A 17728-nucleotide genomic window follows, 5' to 3' on the forward strand; every position below is an offset into this window, starting at 1 on the left:
TGTCTGCCATCCTGTATGACATGCTAACATTAAAAAACAGGTAAATGAAGGTGTGTGACGAGCAGGTTGACATAATTATCAGCAAGGGAGGACAGTGTGTGTTTTGGCATAGTGGTTGGGGGCGGGTTTGCTTGATTAACAAGGAGTAGTTATTTTTAAAACCAGGTCCTGACATGTCCGGGCTTGCGTCGGTGGGTGGGGGCACCTGAGGGCCCGGTGGCTTCATGGGTGCACCAGTGCTGTCACTTGCTCAGTCTATGAGCACATTGGGGACGCTGTAGCATTGTGACTCCCCTTGGCAACTGCTTTCACAACAAATGTGTAAATAGACTTTAAAAGAAAACAGTCATGATTCAAACACACCAATTCATATTTCAAGCAGATAGTATAGCTCAGGTCTACATATTACAGCAAAAAACAAGGAATCATGTTAGGGCAGAATAAAACTTACTTATAATGATTCATAGGTGTTTTGAAAGGCTATATTTTGGCTTAATAGAACTATATCCCTCTGTATCTCTCTCTCTCTCTCTCACACACACACACACACACACACACACACACACACACACACACACACACAACCACACAGTTCTAGCATTGCATGAGAGCTGTTAGCATTATTGCCAATTGAATGGATAGGATGATGGGATAGGCAGTAAACCTCTGGCTCTCTGAAAGACTCTCAGTCATAAACAAACCAGACAACCACAACACAAGCATGGAGCCATCAGCTTCCTGCAAACATATTTACTAGAGTCATCAATCAAAAATAGAGCCAAAATGACACAACCTAAAGGTGAAGTGTGTAATTTTAAACGCAAATATAATATCTCCTATTCCAGTTTAAAGGGTTAGTTCACCCAAAAATAATTTGGGTGAGTCATTAATTACTCACCCTCATGTCGTTCCACACCAGTAAGACCTTCGTTCATCTTCTGAACACAAATTAAGATATTTTTGATAAAATCCGATGGGTCAGTGAAGCCTCCATTGACAGCAAGACAATTAACACTTTCAATGCCCAGAAAGCTACTAAAGACGTATTTAAAATAGTTCATGTGACTACAGTGGTTCAGCATTAATGTTATGAAGTGACGAGAATACTTTTTATGTGCCAAAAAAACAACTTTATTCAACAATATCTAGTGATGGGCGATTTCAACACACTGCTTCATGAAGCTTCGAAGCTTTACGAATCTTTTGTTTCGAATCAGTGGTTTGGAGCGTGTATCAAACTGCCAAAGTCATGGGATTTCAGTAAACGAGGCTTTGTTACGTCATAAGTGTTTCAATGGTTCATGTGACTCTGGCAGTTTGATACAGGCTCTGAACCACTGATTCGAAACAAGACTCGTAAAGCTTCAAAGCTTAATGAAGCAGTGTTTTGAAATCGCCCATCACTAGATATTGTTTAATAAAGCTGTTATTTTGGTTTTTTGGTGCACAAAAAGTATTCTCTTCGCTTAATAACATTAAGGTTGAACCACTGTAGTCACATGAACTGTTTTAAATATGACTTTAGCACCTTTCTGGGCATTTGAAAGTGTTAATTATCTTGCTGTCAATGGAGGCCTCACTGAGCCATCGGATTTCATCAAAAATATCTTAATTTGTGTTCCGAAGATGAACGAAGGTCTTACGGGTGTGGAACGACATGAGGGTGAGTAATTAATGACAGAATTTTTGGGTGAACTAACCCTTTAATTGACTTCCCAAAGAGACTAAACACTGTGCCAATTTCAAAACATTGCTAGGGTTTGTTTGAGCAGGCAAACATGTTAACTTCTGTATGAACAGTGGCATGTGTTTGAGGTTGAACTTATTTAAGGGCCAGGTCATCATATCAATATAAATTCTGAAAATTTATAAGGATAATGGCTTGAGATATTATAAACATTTATGAAAGAAAAAAAAAACATGTTCTTCGCCATATTCCTCAAGGTTTCCCACCTGTTGGTCCCTCTGAAAATTTGACTGGGCACTTTGAGAGGCAAATACGCAACCTTGTCCAAAATACAGAAGCTATTTTAAAGTTTTGAGCTGAGATGAGTTAAAAGAGGGAGGGAGGTTTCCTCTTTTGTCCAACCGTCTGCATTAAATGAGAAACCATGAGAGCAAAAAAGGTAATGAAAGTTCATTCAAAGAAAAGGGTCCTATCTTCCTGGTCCATGGAGTTCAGGCTTTGCATTAAAGGCAACTCTTTTCAAAGCTACCTGCGAACAAGAACCGGGATCAGTGAAAGTCTTGCTTAGTTAGACAAAGGTTTTGGGTTACCGTTCACACAGATGTCAACAGGGAAAATAACGTGAGAACAGTCACCAAACAACAGAGAGTCAAGGTTCCACTTAAATAGTTATGATGTCATTTACCCCCAGAAATACAAGTCAGTACCTAAAACTAAAATATACTCCTATTGCACCCATTGTCCTGGTGAGGTGTCGACAAATCATTTTCAATAATATTTTAAATATTTTTTCAAACATTTAGCAGAAAAAGTAACTGCAATAGCCAATAAAATATACATTTAAAAATGTATTAAAAAAATAAAACTACATAGTTTTTTTTAGTTTTCAAACTCAAATCTGACTTGAAATCTATTTTTATGAACGCTGAAATAATAAAACATAAAAAAACTCAAGTAGTGACTAGAACATTAAAAAAAAAAACACATCTTTACCGTTCAAATTTTTATTAATTATTATGATTCTTTTATATTTACAGTCATAAAGGGACAATCACTCAAAGAAACAAAGCTGCCCAAATGCCTGACCAGACCCACAAGTGCACGCAAGGTTAAAAGTTAGATCCCTTCAAAAATAGAATGACGATGTCCATCATTGCACTATAATGTGTTGTTGATCCTGTCTGCACATATAGGGGGAACTGAGGACTTAATTAGAGATTTGACAAGCCCACTCTCCAAAAGTGATGAGATTATCCGTAATTGATGTCACAGTCGATTACAGTTCGGTCCATTGCCGGTCCACTGGCAGGTCTAGCCTCGGTTCAGGCCTCAGGACATTGATGAAAAGCGTGGTTTTGCCCCGATCAAGCTGTTTCTACTGTGGGACGACAGATTTCTAGCAAACAGCCTAATGACTGTTTGAAGTTTAATAAAGCCATGACCCTATTCCAATGCCACAACTTGCGGATCCCCCCCAAAATTGAGTGGACCGGAGAACAATAAGGCTCGAAAGAAAAAAAGAAAAGCTCATCATTAACTGGAGGGCCTTTTTCGACCAGTGATGTGTGGAGGCAGTTTGTGACTTCATTGTTGGAGGAGGAAAAAACTGCATTTATTTACATGCAAACAAAGTTAACAAGAGCTAAGAGGTTACTGAGCCGCCTGGTCCTCGCAAACACAGGGGAGTGAAAGGAGGGGGCTGGGGAACAAACAGCATGTTTTTTTTTTCTTTTTTCGTAAACGTCTGGTCTGTAAAAGAGCATGTCTAGCTCAAAGGAAACAACCAAGGGCTTTCTGAGACAGTGAGAGTCTAGTGTGACCCAGTTCTGGAAACAGTTATTTGGTGATGCACTTGCTAAAAGGTACAATGAAATGAAATATGCTGCACCCTTCCACAAGAAAGAAAAAAAAAAGGATAATGTGAAGGTTTACACAATGTGGTCACTTTGAGGGTTTATGCGGAGAAAGAAATGTCTTTTGAATTCATTAATAAATATTTAATTTTAGAAAATGTTTAGTGTATACTGTGAAATTTGAATCCATCCGATGAAAAATTTGGACAGTTCCTAAAACAAAACAAATAATTCCTCATAGGTGCCAGGCTCAGTTCTGAATGAGGTTGACTTCAGGTTAAAATCTACTATGTGTCCATAGAATAAGTCCCATTTTAGTAACGTGTTAAATAACAGTCCTATACGAAACTAGTCTGAAGTATCCAAACGTGTCATGTAACCTTCTTAACTTCAATGCTGAGCGAACAGGAACTGCAGCACACAACTGTTTCCATTTCTTGTGCGTCGTCCTTCTCTAAGATGAATTCTCCTCCACAGCGGCAGCCGTACGTATAACACTCAGTGTCTGAAACAGAAGAAATGCTTTATAATTGTAACCCAGACTAAAACATAACCAGTAAATAGCTTGAGAACAGGGTACCAACTAACCACAATCCCAGTTCATGTCGTCTAGTGTTATATGAGCGTCCACTGGCCAGCTCTGTTTCAGTTCATGTGCTGCAGAGAGAAACGTAATATGAAGATGAAGTCAAATTGATGATCAATCCAGGATGAAGCAAGAAATGAGACAATATGCCCTCTTTCTATCATGAACAAACCAGTATTTCCTCAAGGACCAGTTAAGAAGTCCTTTTAGTATTGCATTTTACAATAACACTGGGGAATGCAATACATTATGGCTTATACTATATATACTGATATATATATATATATATATATATATATATATTATATAAGCAATAAGGTACGAGAGGCTGTGCTGTATAGTAAATAAGTCACGGCTGAAGGGCGTTGTTAGCAACCCCTTCAGCCGTGACTTATGCACCATACAGCACTAGCTTCAAGTACCTTATTGCTTTTATAAAATGGTTACCACACAACACAAATATTAAAGCCAGAAATATGTATCAATGCAACTTTCATGAAGTAAACTTTCACTAAAGCCTTCCTTCCGCCGGAAAAAAATAGTCCCTGACCGTAAACAGCAAAAGAAGTTACATTATTACGCCATTAGATGGTGGCAAAGACCGTCTTTATGAGTGTGTCAGTCAGTAGCGAAGACTTTTACATTGAAAAGACTGAATTGTTGTGAACACGGAACAAGACGCAACTGACAAATGCTTTGACTAGCACTGTCAGTCACGGGAAAACCCCTTAACTGTTAAAAGGACATACATTGATAATACATTGGACATTTAAACAGATTTTTTATTATGAACATAGTACTGACCTGAAGGAAAATGCTAAATCTGCATGCAGGTAATAAACTCGCTCACTTGATCTCTTTCTCACAATACTCTTCTACATAATACAGTAAGCTTCAATGAACAATATCAATTGAGAACACAAGTTTACATTGCTAAGAGTGGTTGCTAAGGGTGTTATGTAGTGATACACAGAACCGTTGGGTGAAGCGGTCATATATATTAATGTTCTCTGAAAGTTGTGTTATAGATACCACATTGAATTTTTGTCAAAAAAATTAGCCACATCCTGAACCTTTGAGCTTTCACAGGAAAGTGTGAAAGAAGAGTCAAAGCATCTGCAAAAAGTTTCCAGAGCAATCCTTGCTTGTTGAAATATTTAAGCAATAATCACGGAGGATTGCTGGGCCGCTGTTCCACTTATAAGAGATTTAGAAAAAGGGAAGCTGCGAAGTCATCTGAGGTCATTTAGAGTGTCCTAGCGAAGCCTTCATGTCTCCTACTGCTGCTATGAATACACACAAATGAGTTGTCTTAAAATATTCATTGAATATTAAAGCAGGGAATGCTGTGCATCTCACAAGGCTCTTCTTCAAAGGCTGCTAATAAGTGAATTTGAAACTAAAACTGTGTGTGAAAAGTGCAATATGACAATTAATTGTCAAGAGGCCGAGAATGAAATTAGATCTCTTCGCTTCCTAATGAATTAAGAAATCCAAAGACGTGACACTTACAAGTAACGGTTCTTGTCCCTTTCTAACAGCCTGTCTGAGATATTGGCAATTAACAGGTTTGAATGCAACATTTTATCAAGCTTTCTTTTAATTAGTTTAAAGGAATGTCCTAAGTAGGTGCCATTTCAGTTCTAGCGACTAATTTTTTATCATTCATACCCTACAAGTACAAAAAAAGAACTTGATGAGACAATGAAACAAGCTCTATCTTTGACATTAGTAGTCCGATGTGTCTCCATTCACCTCAAGAATACAGATTCTATTTGGGTATAACATTTAGCAGAAAGCAAAACTGATTGGAATCAATTTGAAATGGGCTGTCGTAAGTCGGAAACTGAATGGAAGATTTCAGTTACGCAACACAACAACTCAATTAATTACCTCATACTATACAGAGTACCCTAGAATAACCTCCAGTTACGAACGTACAGCTAGGGCTGATGCATTTCATCTCAGTCATTAAATCAGAGATGCATAAACTGATGAGAGGTATAAAGACTTAGTCCTATGACAGTAACCACATGTAAAGTGCTATCTCTCCTTATATCTTACGAATAAGACCCTGTTCATGAATATTCAAGGCTGAATACATTGCTGGCAAGTAGAGTGCATGAATATTTATAAATACTATATATATATATTTTGCAACCGCTAAAGATAAACCTAATTAGATGTGGCCTTTTACATAGAGGCCACACTATTTGACATCAAACGTTGTCTGGTCAATATTGACACACATTTCGGTGTTCAGTTAATGACTGCAGGGCAGGCTACTTAAGTTGGATAGGGATTAGTGTATCCTTTCAGCTGGCCAGAATCAATCTCAAACTTAATTAAAACGGACCATATAGACTTAAATTGAGAGTTGAGAATATTTTTACATCCATTAGACTAAAATATGAACTGCACAGTTTACGTTCTATGACCTGTGTAAAATTTTTGTACCAATACCGACACATCAATAATTATTTTCATGTTATGAGCGATGATGACCAATAAAGTCACTTAAAATTCAATACTATATTGTCTAAAAATAATATAAAATTAATCATTTTAAATGCTACAGGTTAATTTAGACATCACAACATTATAATATTTAACATTTTCTAAAAATTACATTTAACAGTGTTATCAAATTATTAGTGTTTAAAAGATTAAGTGAGCATTAGAAGATGGTAAAGAAAAAAAATGTATAGAAATAGAGGAAATGAGTATGTACAATTATATATCATCAGTCAATGCAGTGAGTGAGTCATTGAATCATTCATTCAAACAGATTTTTTAAAAATAATTCTATTTAATTTTAAATAAACTGTGGCAATTAACATTCTGTCACACCTCTAGCAAATTACATGTTGTTTGTTTAGTTGTCTGTTTAGAATCGTGATCGCTATCTTGAAACAAAAAATGTGATTCTCAATTTATCCAGAATCGTGCACTTCTACTATATAGGAAATAACAAACTTGTTTGTGCGAGGGTCGCATAGTTTGAAATATCTGCTTTACATTAATTTTATGCCAAAATACACACAGTAAGAGACATTTAATATAATTATCATCATATCTAAAGAATAATTTGTTTTGAAACAAACAAAAAAAAAAGTAATTTAATACTTGCAAATGAAAAAAAAAAAAAGTGTGTCTGATATCAGAAATAAAGTCACTGCATCTAAATGAGGCGGTCAACTCCATCACTCCTGCCTGTGCAGCCTAGACGAGGCCTGGCTTTTCTGTGGACGCTCTCTAAATGTCAATTCTGTGGCTGTGGCGATCTACGTTAGCAAGTAGCTGTGCAAAGTGTTCCCCCCCAAAGGCGATGCCACAGCTCCCCAGTTAATGGCGCACAGGACCCTGGATGTACACTTATTGAAGGTCCTAATGGAGGGCTAGGGGGAGCTTGTTCCTTAGGCGAGAGAGGAGAGAAGCAGACTATCACTTCATGTAAGAACTGGCCATGTGTGACAGACCTGACCTACATTCTCTCTCGCTCTCTCTCTTTATTTCCCTCCTCCTCTAGTACCCACAATTCTCGCTACGCTCTTCTGTAAGGAAGCATCTGTCCAGACCAAAGACAACAACTCGGTTCTCATTCCTTCTTTTGGTATTTTAAATATTTCAGACAATTTTAGTTTGCCAAAGGGCTAGTGACAAATCTGCTTTATGCTCTTAATAAATTATCAAAGATGAACGGAAATGATGAATTTTTATGTTATTTTTCCAGAGTAAACATGAGTTGCACTCATCAGTGCTAGACTGTTCTGGATAGTTGCTAAGGCATTGCTGTGAGACTATTTATTAGGGCTGACCCCTAATATCCGACTAATCGTTAGTCGACTAGAAGAGGCTTAGTCGACCAAAAATTTTATTAGTTGGTTTGTCGCAAAGAAAAAAAAAAAACGTGTCGAAGTCAAGTAGTCAATGAGGGACAGATCGTTAACAGAGGGTCCTTGTAGTAAGTACAGTAAGTCTGGCAAGAAATCCAAACGTTCGCCTATCATCCACTGACCTCAAATATGGCTCACCATTTGAAACATGTAAATAGTAGCAACTTTACTTTTAACCTAACATTAACCTAGATAAATGTGCACTATTATTAGGTGCATAACCAAGTGTTGCGGCGTGTGGAAGCTGAAGTATAGCGGGCTTATACTGCAAGACATGGAAGCGCTGGCGTGATCACTTGCATTTTTTCTGGATAACAGCAGAAAGAACTTAAAATACTCAATCATTTTTGGTCATATAGATAAGAGTAATACATCATTCAAAACTGTAAAAACTGTAGTACTTTTATTTGTGTAAACTCGCAATAACAAGAAAACGTTATGCCTTTGTAAAATAAAGAAAACATACAAGATGTGCTTTCTGCCGCCTCGGTCTCTGTGACTTGAGCACATCAAAAAAATAAACCAAAACTCAGTGTATACTTGCCTCACAGACATGAGAAATGTATCTATAGAAAGCTTGAAATGTCAAGTGATTGTCAACCAATTCAAGTGGAAAACAAATATTCTCAGATTATGTAATCTGTGTGAAACATGCATATAGGCGAGACTACTACTGTGGAGATTCAGCATCGTCGACTTACACGAAAACACAGAAAACATTACCAATAAATTATTAAAATGTTTAGACATTGCATTAGTGTTTTTAAAATGTTGCCTTATTAAAATGTTTCCCCTTGCAGTTTTTTTTTACGACATTCTTCTTCATACGACTTAAGCTTTATGGGTGCGTTGAGCGCTGATTAGGCTATGTATTATATATAGGCAATTTAAGGCTCATTATTAGGATTTATATGGCTTATTAATATACACGTGTGATTAGTCGACGTATCGCTTAAATGAACGACTATTAGTCGACTAGAAAAATCTTTAAAATCGAGGGCAGCCCTACTATTTATTGAGTCAAAAGTGTCCATTCCATGTCTCTATGATATTCAGGTCCCTAAATATGATCCCTTCTTCACTTTTAAGGAGCGGTGTCATTAACGAAATTTCTACAAAATTTTGAGAGCAAAAAAGCTACATTGACCATAATGTAGCAATGTATGAAGCACCGCTCACACAGAATTCACTTTCAAACCAAGCAGCCTTCTGTTGTTCAGCATGGCGATTTCACTCAACCAAACTGAACAAGCGAAATCTGCGTGGGCAAGGTTTTTTTGCCATTCACAAAACTCCCAATCACGCAGATTCCTATTGAAATGACTGGATTTCGCCCGTGAAATTTGCCTGAACTATGTTAATTGTGACCATACCTTTAGTCTAAATATTATTGCCCATTTTATCATCATTGATTATTTACAAAATTCAATACAATGAAGCCCACTGCATCCAAACAGAATTCTTCCAAAAACTGTATGAATACTGAATGAAACTGAAAATTCCAAAGTATTCCGGGCGGTTACTAGGGTGTTGCAAGGTGATTAATTAACAAATAAAACCCACTTCATGTCTCTATGATATTTTGGTCCCCAAAAATCACAAGTGTGGTCGCTTGGCAAAAGCATTTACGAAATTCAATACAGCGTAGCCCATCTAAACACAATTCCTCCAAATCCACTGTAGTAAAGTTTCAGTACTTAGAAGGATGAGACTGAAAGTGCACAAGAGGATAGACAGGAAGGAACGTACCCCGTAGCTGGAGGTTGTACTCCTTCCTGCTCTCCTCATTACTCAAGATTTTCCAAGCCTGGTCGATGTCAATGAATCTCTGCAGGTGCTGCTCCGCCTCCCCTTCTGATAAGTCCGGCCTCTGCTTGTCCGGGTGAAACTGCCAATCAAAATGCAGTGATGAGACTCACAAAAAAGATATCCAATGACAGTCATGCTAGATTGAAACTATTACATTTGGACAAAAACATTTTTTATGCAACTAAATCACAACAGAAACTGTCAATACGATTGGAGATACAAAAGGTAGAATAATAATAAAAATGTAAACAAGATGACGAGTCTTGACGAAAAAGTTCATGGGGAATTTGCTGATGGACTTGCTGTGCTTTTGGACAATTTACCAGAGAAGGCAGACCATGGACACAAAAACGGACAATGTGCAAAATATATATCAGTTAGGACAGATATGTCTTTTCAATGACAAGACTAGACCGAGTAGACAGTTAGAAGGGCAAAGGCCGCCTCCTTCCTCCAGCCAAATACACTAATGCAATCCCCACTATGTGTCCTAAAATATGACAGTTCTCACCGTCTCACAGCTTCACCAAAATAAACATTTTTTACCCAGAAGTCTAATGCAGCCTAAAGTGAGCTTTAGGGGTTATTTTGTCAGTCCCTTCCAGCCTGGATGGATCCTTACAGTACAGAGTCATTTTCCTTGAGGAATCTACGGATCGTGGGCTGTGGCTATCGATTAGAGGGGGTCGAGGGTCGGCTGAGCCGTGGGGCACTTCATTCGCCCACTGGAGAAGAGCAAGGTTGAAAGGGGCAAACGGAAAACAACTTAGATCCTTTCGAGCAGGCATTCAACCAAACTCTGATTATGCTCTGGCACAGGCGAGCACAGCATAGCATGTGTGTGTGTTTGTGTTTTTGTATGGTCACTATAGTTCAGAAGCTGCATCGCCGCCAAAGTCGGGTAATGATGCATGGGGTGACACTGGGCTACAATAACCGACAATCTGGGGCAAGCCAATTACTGTCCACAGCGATTATATTTTTAATTTTAAGTAACAGGAAGACTGAATTCAACTAATCATTTCAAGCAATTACGTTTAAAACTAATTAAAATTTAAGGGTGCCCGTTCTCCGTTGTTTCCCGTTCATCCCTCCCCTCCCTGTCCCCTTCTCTGTTTGTGTTTTTGTTGTTGTTTTCACTTTGTTAATGGGCGGTCAGAATGCGATGAGAAGAGGAACAGAAAAGCAACTTCAGCAACAAGCCAAAAATTAACTTCCTGATTGAGAGAATCATTAACCATTTCTTGGCATTTTTACAGATCGGGTGAAAGAGGACACAGCGCTCTGCCGCCTCGCAGCCCACTCTAAAATATGAAAAAGAGGGGCCAATGAACTTTAACTGAAAGATCCTTAAATATACTGACGTAAATCATTCATTGCAGCCATCCAATTGACGGAAGGCTTTTGGCAGTGCATTCAATCCAGCACTAGCGCTTTCACACGCCGTCATTACAATCTGAGAAGAATTTCAAGTTGGTAAAATGCAAGAAAAGCATCCTTCTCCACTCAAATCTCAGTTTAATTAAAAGTACCAGAGTAAAAAAGACATTAAGATTAGGAACTGCACAGGATACCAGCTAAGAGGATTAAATCGATTTGTGTTTAGGATGCTTCAGATCAGAGGATCAGAGAATGACCAAAGCTAAATAGCTAAAGTGAAAACTTGAGCTGTAAGTGAAACTTTAAAACAGCGAAGCCATCTAGATAGAATAACACTGGAAATATAATGCACCAGGTGTTAACCTAATATCTCTAAAATATAAAACTAAACCTTGTGCTTCAACAAACTACATGATGCTTAAAGTTGTCTGTTTGAAGATGGGATTTTAATGAATGTTCTCAACACGGAAACTCACATAAATCAATCTACATTATGACGCGTTTTGGGGTGTATTTTAGTACCCATAATGGCAATGAATATGCATGTGCAAAAACATTGGTTTAAATAACAGAGGTGTGGCAAGCTGAACCATCACCTTTCCCGAAGTAATATGTCCAACATCTATTCTCAGCCAGCACAGAAAAGGAAAAACAGCTCCTTTCCTGAACCCTGAGAATAGTTGAGCAAGCTTGGCAGCACAATTTCTCAGTTACCTCCAGCAGGATGCCAGATTCTGCTAGAGAATTAGACTCTCTCCCCAGTGGCGGAATCGGAGATAGGGTTTTGCTTCGCTCTACTCTTTGTAGGTGAGCTTGAGGAGTCAGGACCACAGGTGTGAAGTGCAGCTTAGCCCTGGCAAGCACATACCGCTGCTCCACAAACATCTCCCTGGGTAGACTTTTGTCAAATAGACAGTCCCTGTGAACTGTTTCAGGTCTGTCGTAACAGAGCGTTTGATTGAGTGTCTGATGGAAAGATGAAGATACGCTGGGCTGAATTTAAAAATTCAAGATTTTTTAAAAAGTAAAAATGTATGAATATATTTTTAATTGGTAGAAGCTTAGGCTTTAAGAAATCTTTAGATCTTTAAAAAATGTCCCTCATTGTATTATTCATGATTATTATTTGCTTTATTATTTAAAGGGATAGCTCACCCAAAAATTAACATTTACTCACCCTCAAGTTGGTCCAAACCAGTATGAATTTCTTTCTTCTGCTTAACACAAAAGAAGATATTTTGAAACAGTCGACGGTAGCCATTGACTTCCATAGTAGGAAAAAAAAAAATACTATGGAAGTCAATGGCTACCGTCAACTGTCTGGTTACCATCATTCTTCAAAATATCTTCTTTTAACAAAACTCATAAAGGTTTGTAACAACATAAGGATGAGTAAATGATGACAGAACTTTCCCTTTAATATTATATTACTTCATTTTTTATTTAGATTACATACAAAGACTACTGTTCAACAGCTTGGGGTCAGTAAGATATTTTTGAAAGATCAGGACCCTTCAGAAACAATTTTAATATGCTGAGTTGGTAGTCAAAAAACTTTTCTTATGAATGTTGAACAGTTTGCTTAATATTGTGGAAACCATTATAATTTGTTTATTTTTCAGGATTCTTTAATGAACATAAAGTTAAAAAGAACAGCATTTATTTAAAATAAAAATGTTACATTATAAATATCTTTACTGTCACTTTTGATCGATTTCATGCAGCTTTGTTGAAAAAAAATTTGGTTAAACTTTATTTTAATGTGTCCCTATAACTGTGTAATTACACATATAAGTACTGAGTAATATTAATTAAGTACATGTACTTACTTTAGGGTTAGGGTAGGATTAGGGTTTGGTTTAGGGTTAGTTGCATGTAATTATACCTAATGTATGGTTATTACTATAGTAAATACATGTAATGTGTAACAAGGACACATTAAAATAAAGTGTTACCAAAAATTCTTACTGATCCCAATTTTTTGAACTGTAGTGATGTTAAAATATGTTATATATACACAAAATTAAATCCCAATGCTGTATATAATTCTTTCAGAATCTGGGCCCATCTTTTAAAAATAAAAATCAGATTATGTCACATGACTCAAATATATAAGTTACCTTAGCGAATGCGATTTACAATGGAAGTGATTCAATGAAAAACTTACTTTAGCTCGATAACAACTTTTTCCTAGAGCTGCTGTAAAGCCAAAATAATCTCTGTTCATTCATTTTCCTGTTATCACTGTGAAGCTGCTTTGAAACAATCTGTATTGTAAAAAGCGCTATACAAATGAAGATGATTTAGCATTGGAATGTTAATGCTTACTACACTTGTAAGCATATAATGTATATAATGTTAATGCTTACTATTTCCGAAGTCTTCTTAAGATGTATTCAGCCTCAATGTTGCAAACACTAATGTGGTTATCACACATTTACTATAGTGTCACTCTACAATTTCCAGTCTGTACTGCTAGCTCAGGTACTTGTCATAAATACATAACACAACGAGAGGCTGGAGCTCTGTTAGAGCAGCCCGTCCTCCTGCCCCTCTGGAGTTACACGCTTTAATTGCTGTCTCTTTGCACGCATTGTAAAATATTCATTTACTGGGGCTAATGGAGCTTGGAGAGCAGGAACACAATATAAAGGGCTGGGCAATTTGGAGCACTCGCCAGCTCTAACAATACATCATCATCTCTCAGAGGCTGCGAAGGGAGCACTGCCACATCCTCCGCTGGGCTCTGGTGTGCTGCCTGCAGCCGCTTTCTGCTTCAATGGAGAGGGAGGAGAGAGACTGGGGCACAAAGGCTACTACCATCACACTACTGCCACCTACTGTCAGGCGGATCTCAGAATGAAAATGAGGCAGGACACTGAGTGACTGCAAACAGTAATCCTGGTATTACAGCAGTATAGATTGCTTTAAGCCTGAGGTTACAATGGCAATGCTGAATTCTGAATCAGTAAACTGACTCCTGCCCAACTGTCTAGCTATAATATGAAGAAACCAATATGTGATGTCATTTCTATCACAAGATGCTGATTCATTTGACTATGACTGGCTAAAAAGTTATCAATTTCATTTCCAATCACTCTCCTGCTGTATATTGCATAAGGCATATTTGAGTCTTCAAACTGCTTCTACAAATTGCACGGCACACATCCTGATTGATCGACTGGTGTTATGAGATTGCTGTAATTAAAATGGGTTTGGGATTAAACAAATCAGCTTAAGTATAACTTGACTGGGATAAATCCACCTGCAATGTGTATTAATGAGAAATACTGATGCCATTGATTAATTGTGCATATGTTTTCAAAGCTCGTATTTAGCAAGAACAATTTGCCCTTGGAGGAAACTTTGATGGAAGAATCAAGCATAATCTTTATCTCGGTATCAATTTGATCAGTTTGAGCTCAGTAGACATGCACTGCATAACATACAGCATTTATTGTGTATTAAATAACATTTAATTGACTCCAAGGCCCACTGTTTTCCAACACAATATTCAAAACTAAGAGTATCAGTAATATATATATATATATATATATATATATATACATACTGTAATTAATTTTGTGACTTCAGAAGTTTCAGGAACTGTTTGTTAGTCTGCACACTTCTGACCATAATGTAAATATTTGATACACATGAGTATGGGTCAATGACGTGATGGGTCATTTTTTTTGTCCAAAGGCCTTAGTAATAATAAAAAACAAAGATATGACATTCGAAGTATGTAAGGTAGTACAACAAGATCTTATTTATCGAATCCAAAAGGTTTTAATTATATTTTCCTACACATAAAGGTATTTTAAAGATTTTGAAGTGTCAAAAGGTCATTCGGTTTAACTGTCCAAAGGCCAATACAGTCATTTCATTTGTTATTAAAATATCTTAAAATGTAATAAATGTATATATTTTTTTATTCTGGCATGATTTTATAACGTCATTTATCAAGATTTATTAAAATGGTATTAAACTTATGTGTATTAGTCATTGCTTTGTTATGAGAAAGAATGTCCGGAAAAATTAATTTCATTGATGTCATTCGGAGTAACCAATATAAAGGGACCATTTTGGATCAAGTCATGTGGTCAATATCATGTGACATCATTCAGACACCTGCAAAGGACCACATGGTCATGAAGCAAAGTAACTAACTCTCTTTTAACTATTTGAAAAATTCATGTTTTCAATTGCTCATACGCATGTCCCGAAACATCAGGTCATTCGGTACAACCGCTATAAAACATAGAAAATGTAATATTTTAAAAACTTGTACTAAATATAAAAAGTTTGATTGTTCTTTTGCTAGCTAGCTAGCTAGATATCAGCCTGTTAGCATTGTTTGAAAATATCGTCATTCGGAATAACCAAAAGTGTCATTCAGTAAAACCGAAATTTTGACTTTTCTGGTGACAAATTTTGTCCATCTTGCGAAAAATGACAAAAGCAGTGTTAATTGATTATAAAAACCATATAATCTCATTGTTAACACTTAATAAAACTTCAAAATTAATTATATCTCCATTATGTTTTTTACACTTTTAAAAACCTTATTCGTCAATCACCCGTACACAAAAATAAAAAGTGTTTGTGTCTATTTATGTGTATGACTGTATATGTAATATATATCCTGACCATAATGTAGATATTTGGTCCCTATATATATATATATATATATATATATATATAAAATGTATATTTTTGTTATAAATTATTATTTCATATGATCTCTCAGTGACCAGGCACTATGGGAATTAAGCAAGAAAAAACAATTCGAGGCGGGGACAGTTTGAACCTGTTCGGAGTACAATTTAAAGGGCTTGATTGGCTTGATTTTCAGCAATTTCTGATAATTTTAATGCAACTTAGTTGAAATTATTTTAGTGGGACCAGCCCCCTGGTTGAGAACCACTGATGTATGGGAACATTTGCTGAGCACCTACCATGAGGATGAGTTTCTGATACTTCTGTTTCAGCTCTTGTATGTCATCTGTTGGACAGGCACCCAGAATCGAGTACCAGTCTTTATGTAGACCAGGGGTATTTGCCATAATTCTGCAGAATACATACATAAATACAGAGGAAAGCATGAATTATTTGTTCAAAACAACAGGACGATTTTCTAACTTTTAATTTATAACATGCTCACATTCATACTGACCATATTACTCTTTAAAAGTAATGATTAGTTAATAGTAAATAGGTTTAATATAGTCTGTCTTCAGCAGACAGTTGACAGCATGTACAGCACATCACATACTACCGAAAAAGCATGCAAAGCGATAAAAAGTAAGATATACATATATATATTGTAGGATAGTATCGTATAAGGGAACTGTCGCGCTTCCTAACCTAATTTGAAGATGTTTTCTCCGTTTCTATACAGCTGTCATTAGCGTTGCCCGTTCCCGTCCATGCTGCTTCCCGTGTGAGGGTTTGTCTCGCTCTTTAACGCCCTGACAGAAACATGTATGATTTGATAAAATCATCTTTTATAATCAGACAGTGTTTTGAACTATCCAAATTGGGTAACACGACAAATAATTCGCACTTATGTTTGTAGTTGGACAATTTGATGTCTATGTTTGAGCTTTTCACTGCTCTCGAAGATGGCGGAACTCCTCGAGCTAACGTTTCTACACGGATGCTTTAGAGAGAAACACCAGAGCGGGCACGCTGCTGCATCTATGGAAACAGAGACGAGCTGCCTGGAGGCAAACCAGCGTTTTAGTTACAGCTTGCGACAGCTGCTAATTTATTTAAATTAGACCCTTTTTTACTTTTTAGTTTGAACAATTTAATGAATAACAAAAATTGATTCTAGAATGGTTCTAATTCACATTTTATTGGGATTTTAGGTATAAGACAGATTCGTTGATTTGCGGTATTATTTGATATGGGTGGAACAGATGACAGGACATGCAGATATAAATATGGATGTATTTTTACAGTTACTTCGCTAAATAAATTCGGTAATTAACTAACATTAACTATAATGCAACTTCTGGGTTTAATAATGTATTAGTAAATGCTGGAATTAACATTAACTAAGATTAAGAAATGCTTTATAAGTATTTTTCATTGTTAATGTTAACTAATGTAGTTAATAATGTTAAATGAAACCTTATTGTAGAATTCTAATGATACTTTATTTAGGCTACCTGGAAAAATCCTAAAGCACATCTTTTAAAACTTGTTTAAATACAGCACTGAGCTAAAAAATAATAATAATAATAAAAATGGAAGCATTATATTATAACAGGATGTCATAAAATAGTGATATTTTACTTTGACAAAATTACAAAAAACACTTCCATCTCGTAGCATATGTGTGATTGTGACAAGGGTTGCGAGAAAAGTTGGTGGATGTTTGTTAATTGTGCTGGGAATTATCTAAAATATCATGAGTGTCATAGTCTACAGAGGGCAGAAAAAGAAAGAAAGAAGAAGAAAAAAAAATCACACTGTGCACACCTCAGCCACTGTCTCCAGCTGCTAATTA

At 36.6% G+C, this 17728-nt stretch overlaps 1 protein-coding gene across 1 annotated transcript; it reads right to left on the bottom strand.

Annotated features, from left to right (window-relative positions):
* Positions 1 to 2675: 2675 nt before the first annotated feature.
* Positions 2676 to 16915, bottom strand: dnajc24 (DnaJ (Hsp40) homolog, subfamily C, member 24). Its single transcript, XM_051884792.1, has 6 exons — positions 16778 to 16915; positions 16579 to 16682; positions 16170 to 16281; positions 9772 to 9910; positions 4129 to 4197; positions 2676 to 4045 (listed from the first exon to the last, which is right to left on the bottom strand). The coding sequence occupies exons 3-6, from the start codon at positions 16275 to 16277 to the stop codon at positions 3912 to 3914; spliced, it is 450 nt and encodes a 149-aa protein (XP_051740752.1). The 5' UTR covers positions 16278 to 16281; positions 16579 to 16682; positions 16778 to 16915; the 3' UTR covers positions 2676 to 3911.
* Between the last annotated feature and the right edge of the window lie 813 nt (positions 16916 to 17728).

The sequence above is a fragment of the Ctenopharyngodon idella genome, chromosome 24 (assembly GCF_019924925.1).
Source record: "Ctenopharyngodon idella isolate HZGC_01 chromosome 24, HZGC01, whole genome shotgun sequence".
NCBI classification, from domain to species: Eukaryota; Metazoa; Chordata; class Actinopteri; order Cypriniformes; family Xenocyprididae; genus Ctenopharyngodon; species Ctenopharyngodon idella.

What these genes read in the sequence shown, in the direction of transcription:
- dnajc24 (XM_051884792.1), bottom strand. Translation starts at nt 16,277, where the DNA reads ATGGCAAATACCCCTGGTCTACATAAAGACTGGTACTCGATTCTGGGT. An exon ending in ATCAGAAACTCATCCTCATG is followed by an intron (nt 9,911 to 16,169) that starts GTAGGTGCTCAG and finishes TTTGATTGGCAG; the next exon opens with TTTCACCCGGACAAGCAGAG. An exon ending in CGACATGAACTGGGATTGTG is followed by an intron (nt 4,046 to 4,128) that starts GTTAGTTGGTAC and finishes CTTCTGTTTCAG; the next exon opens with ACACTGAGTGTTATACGTAC.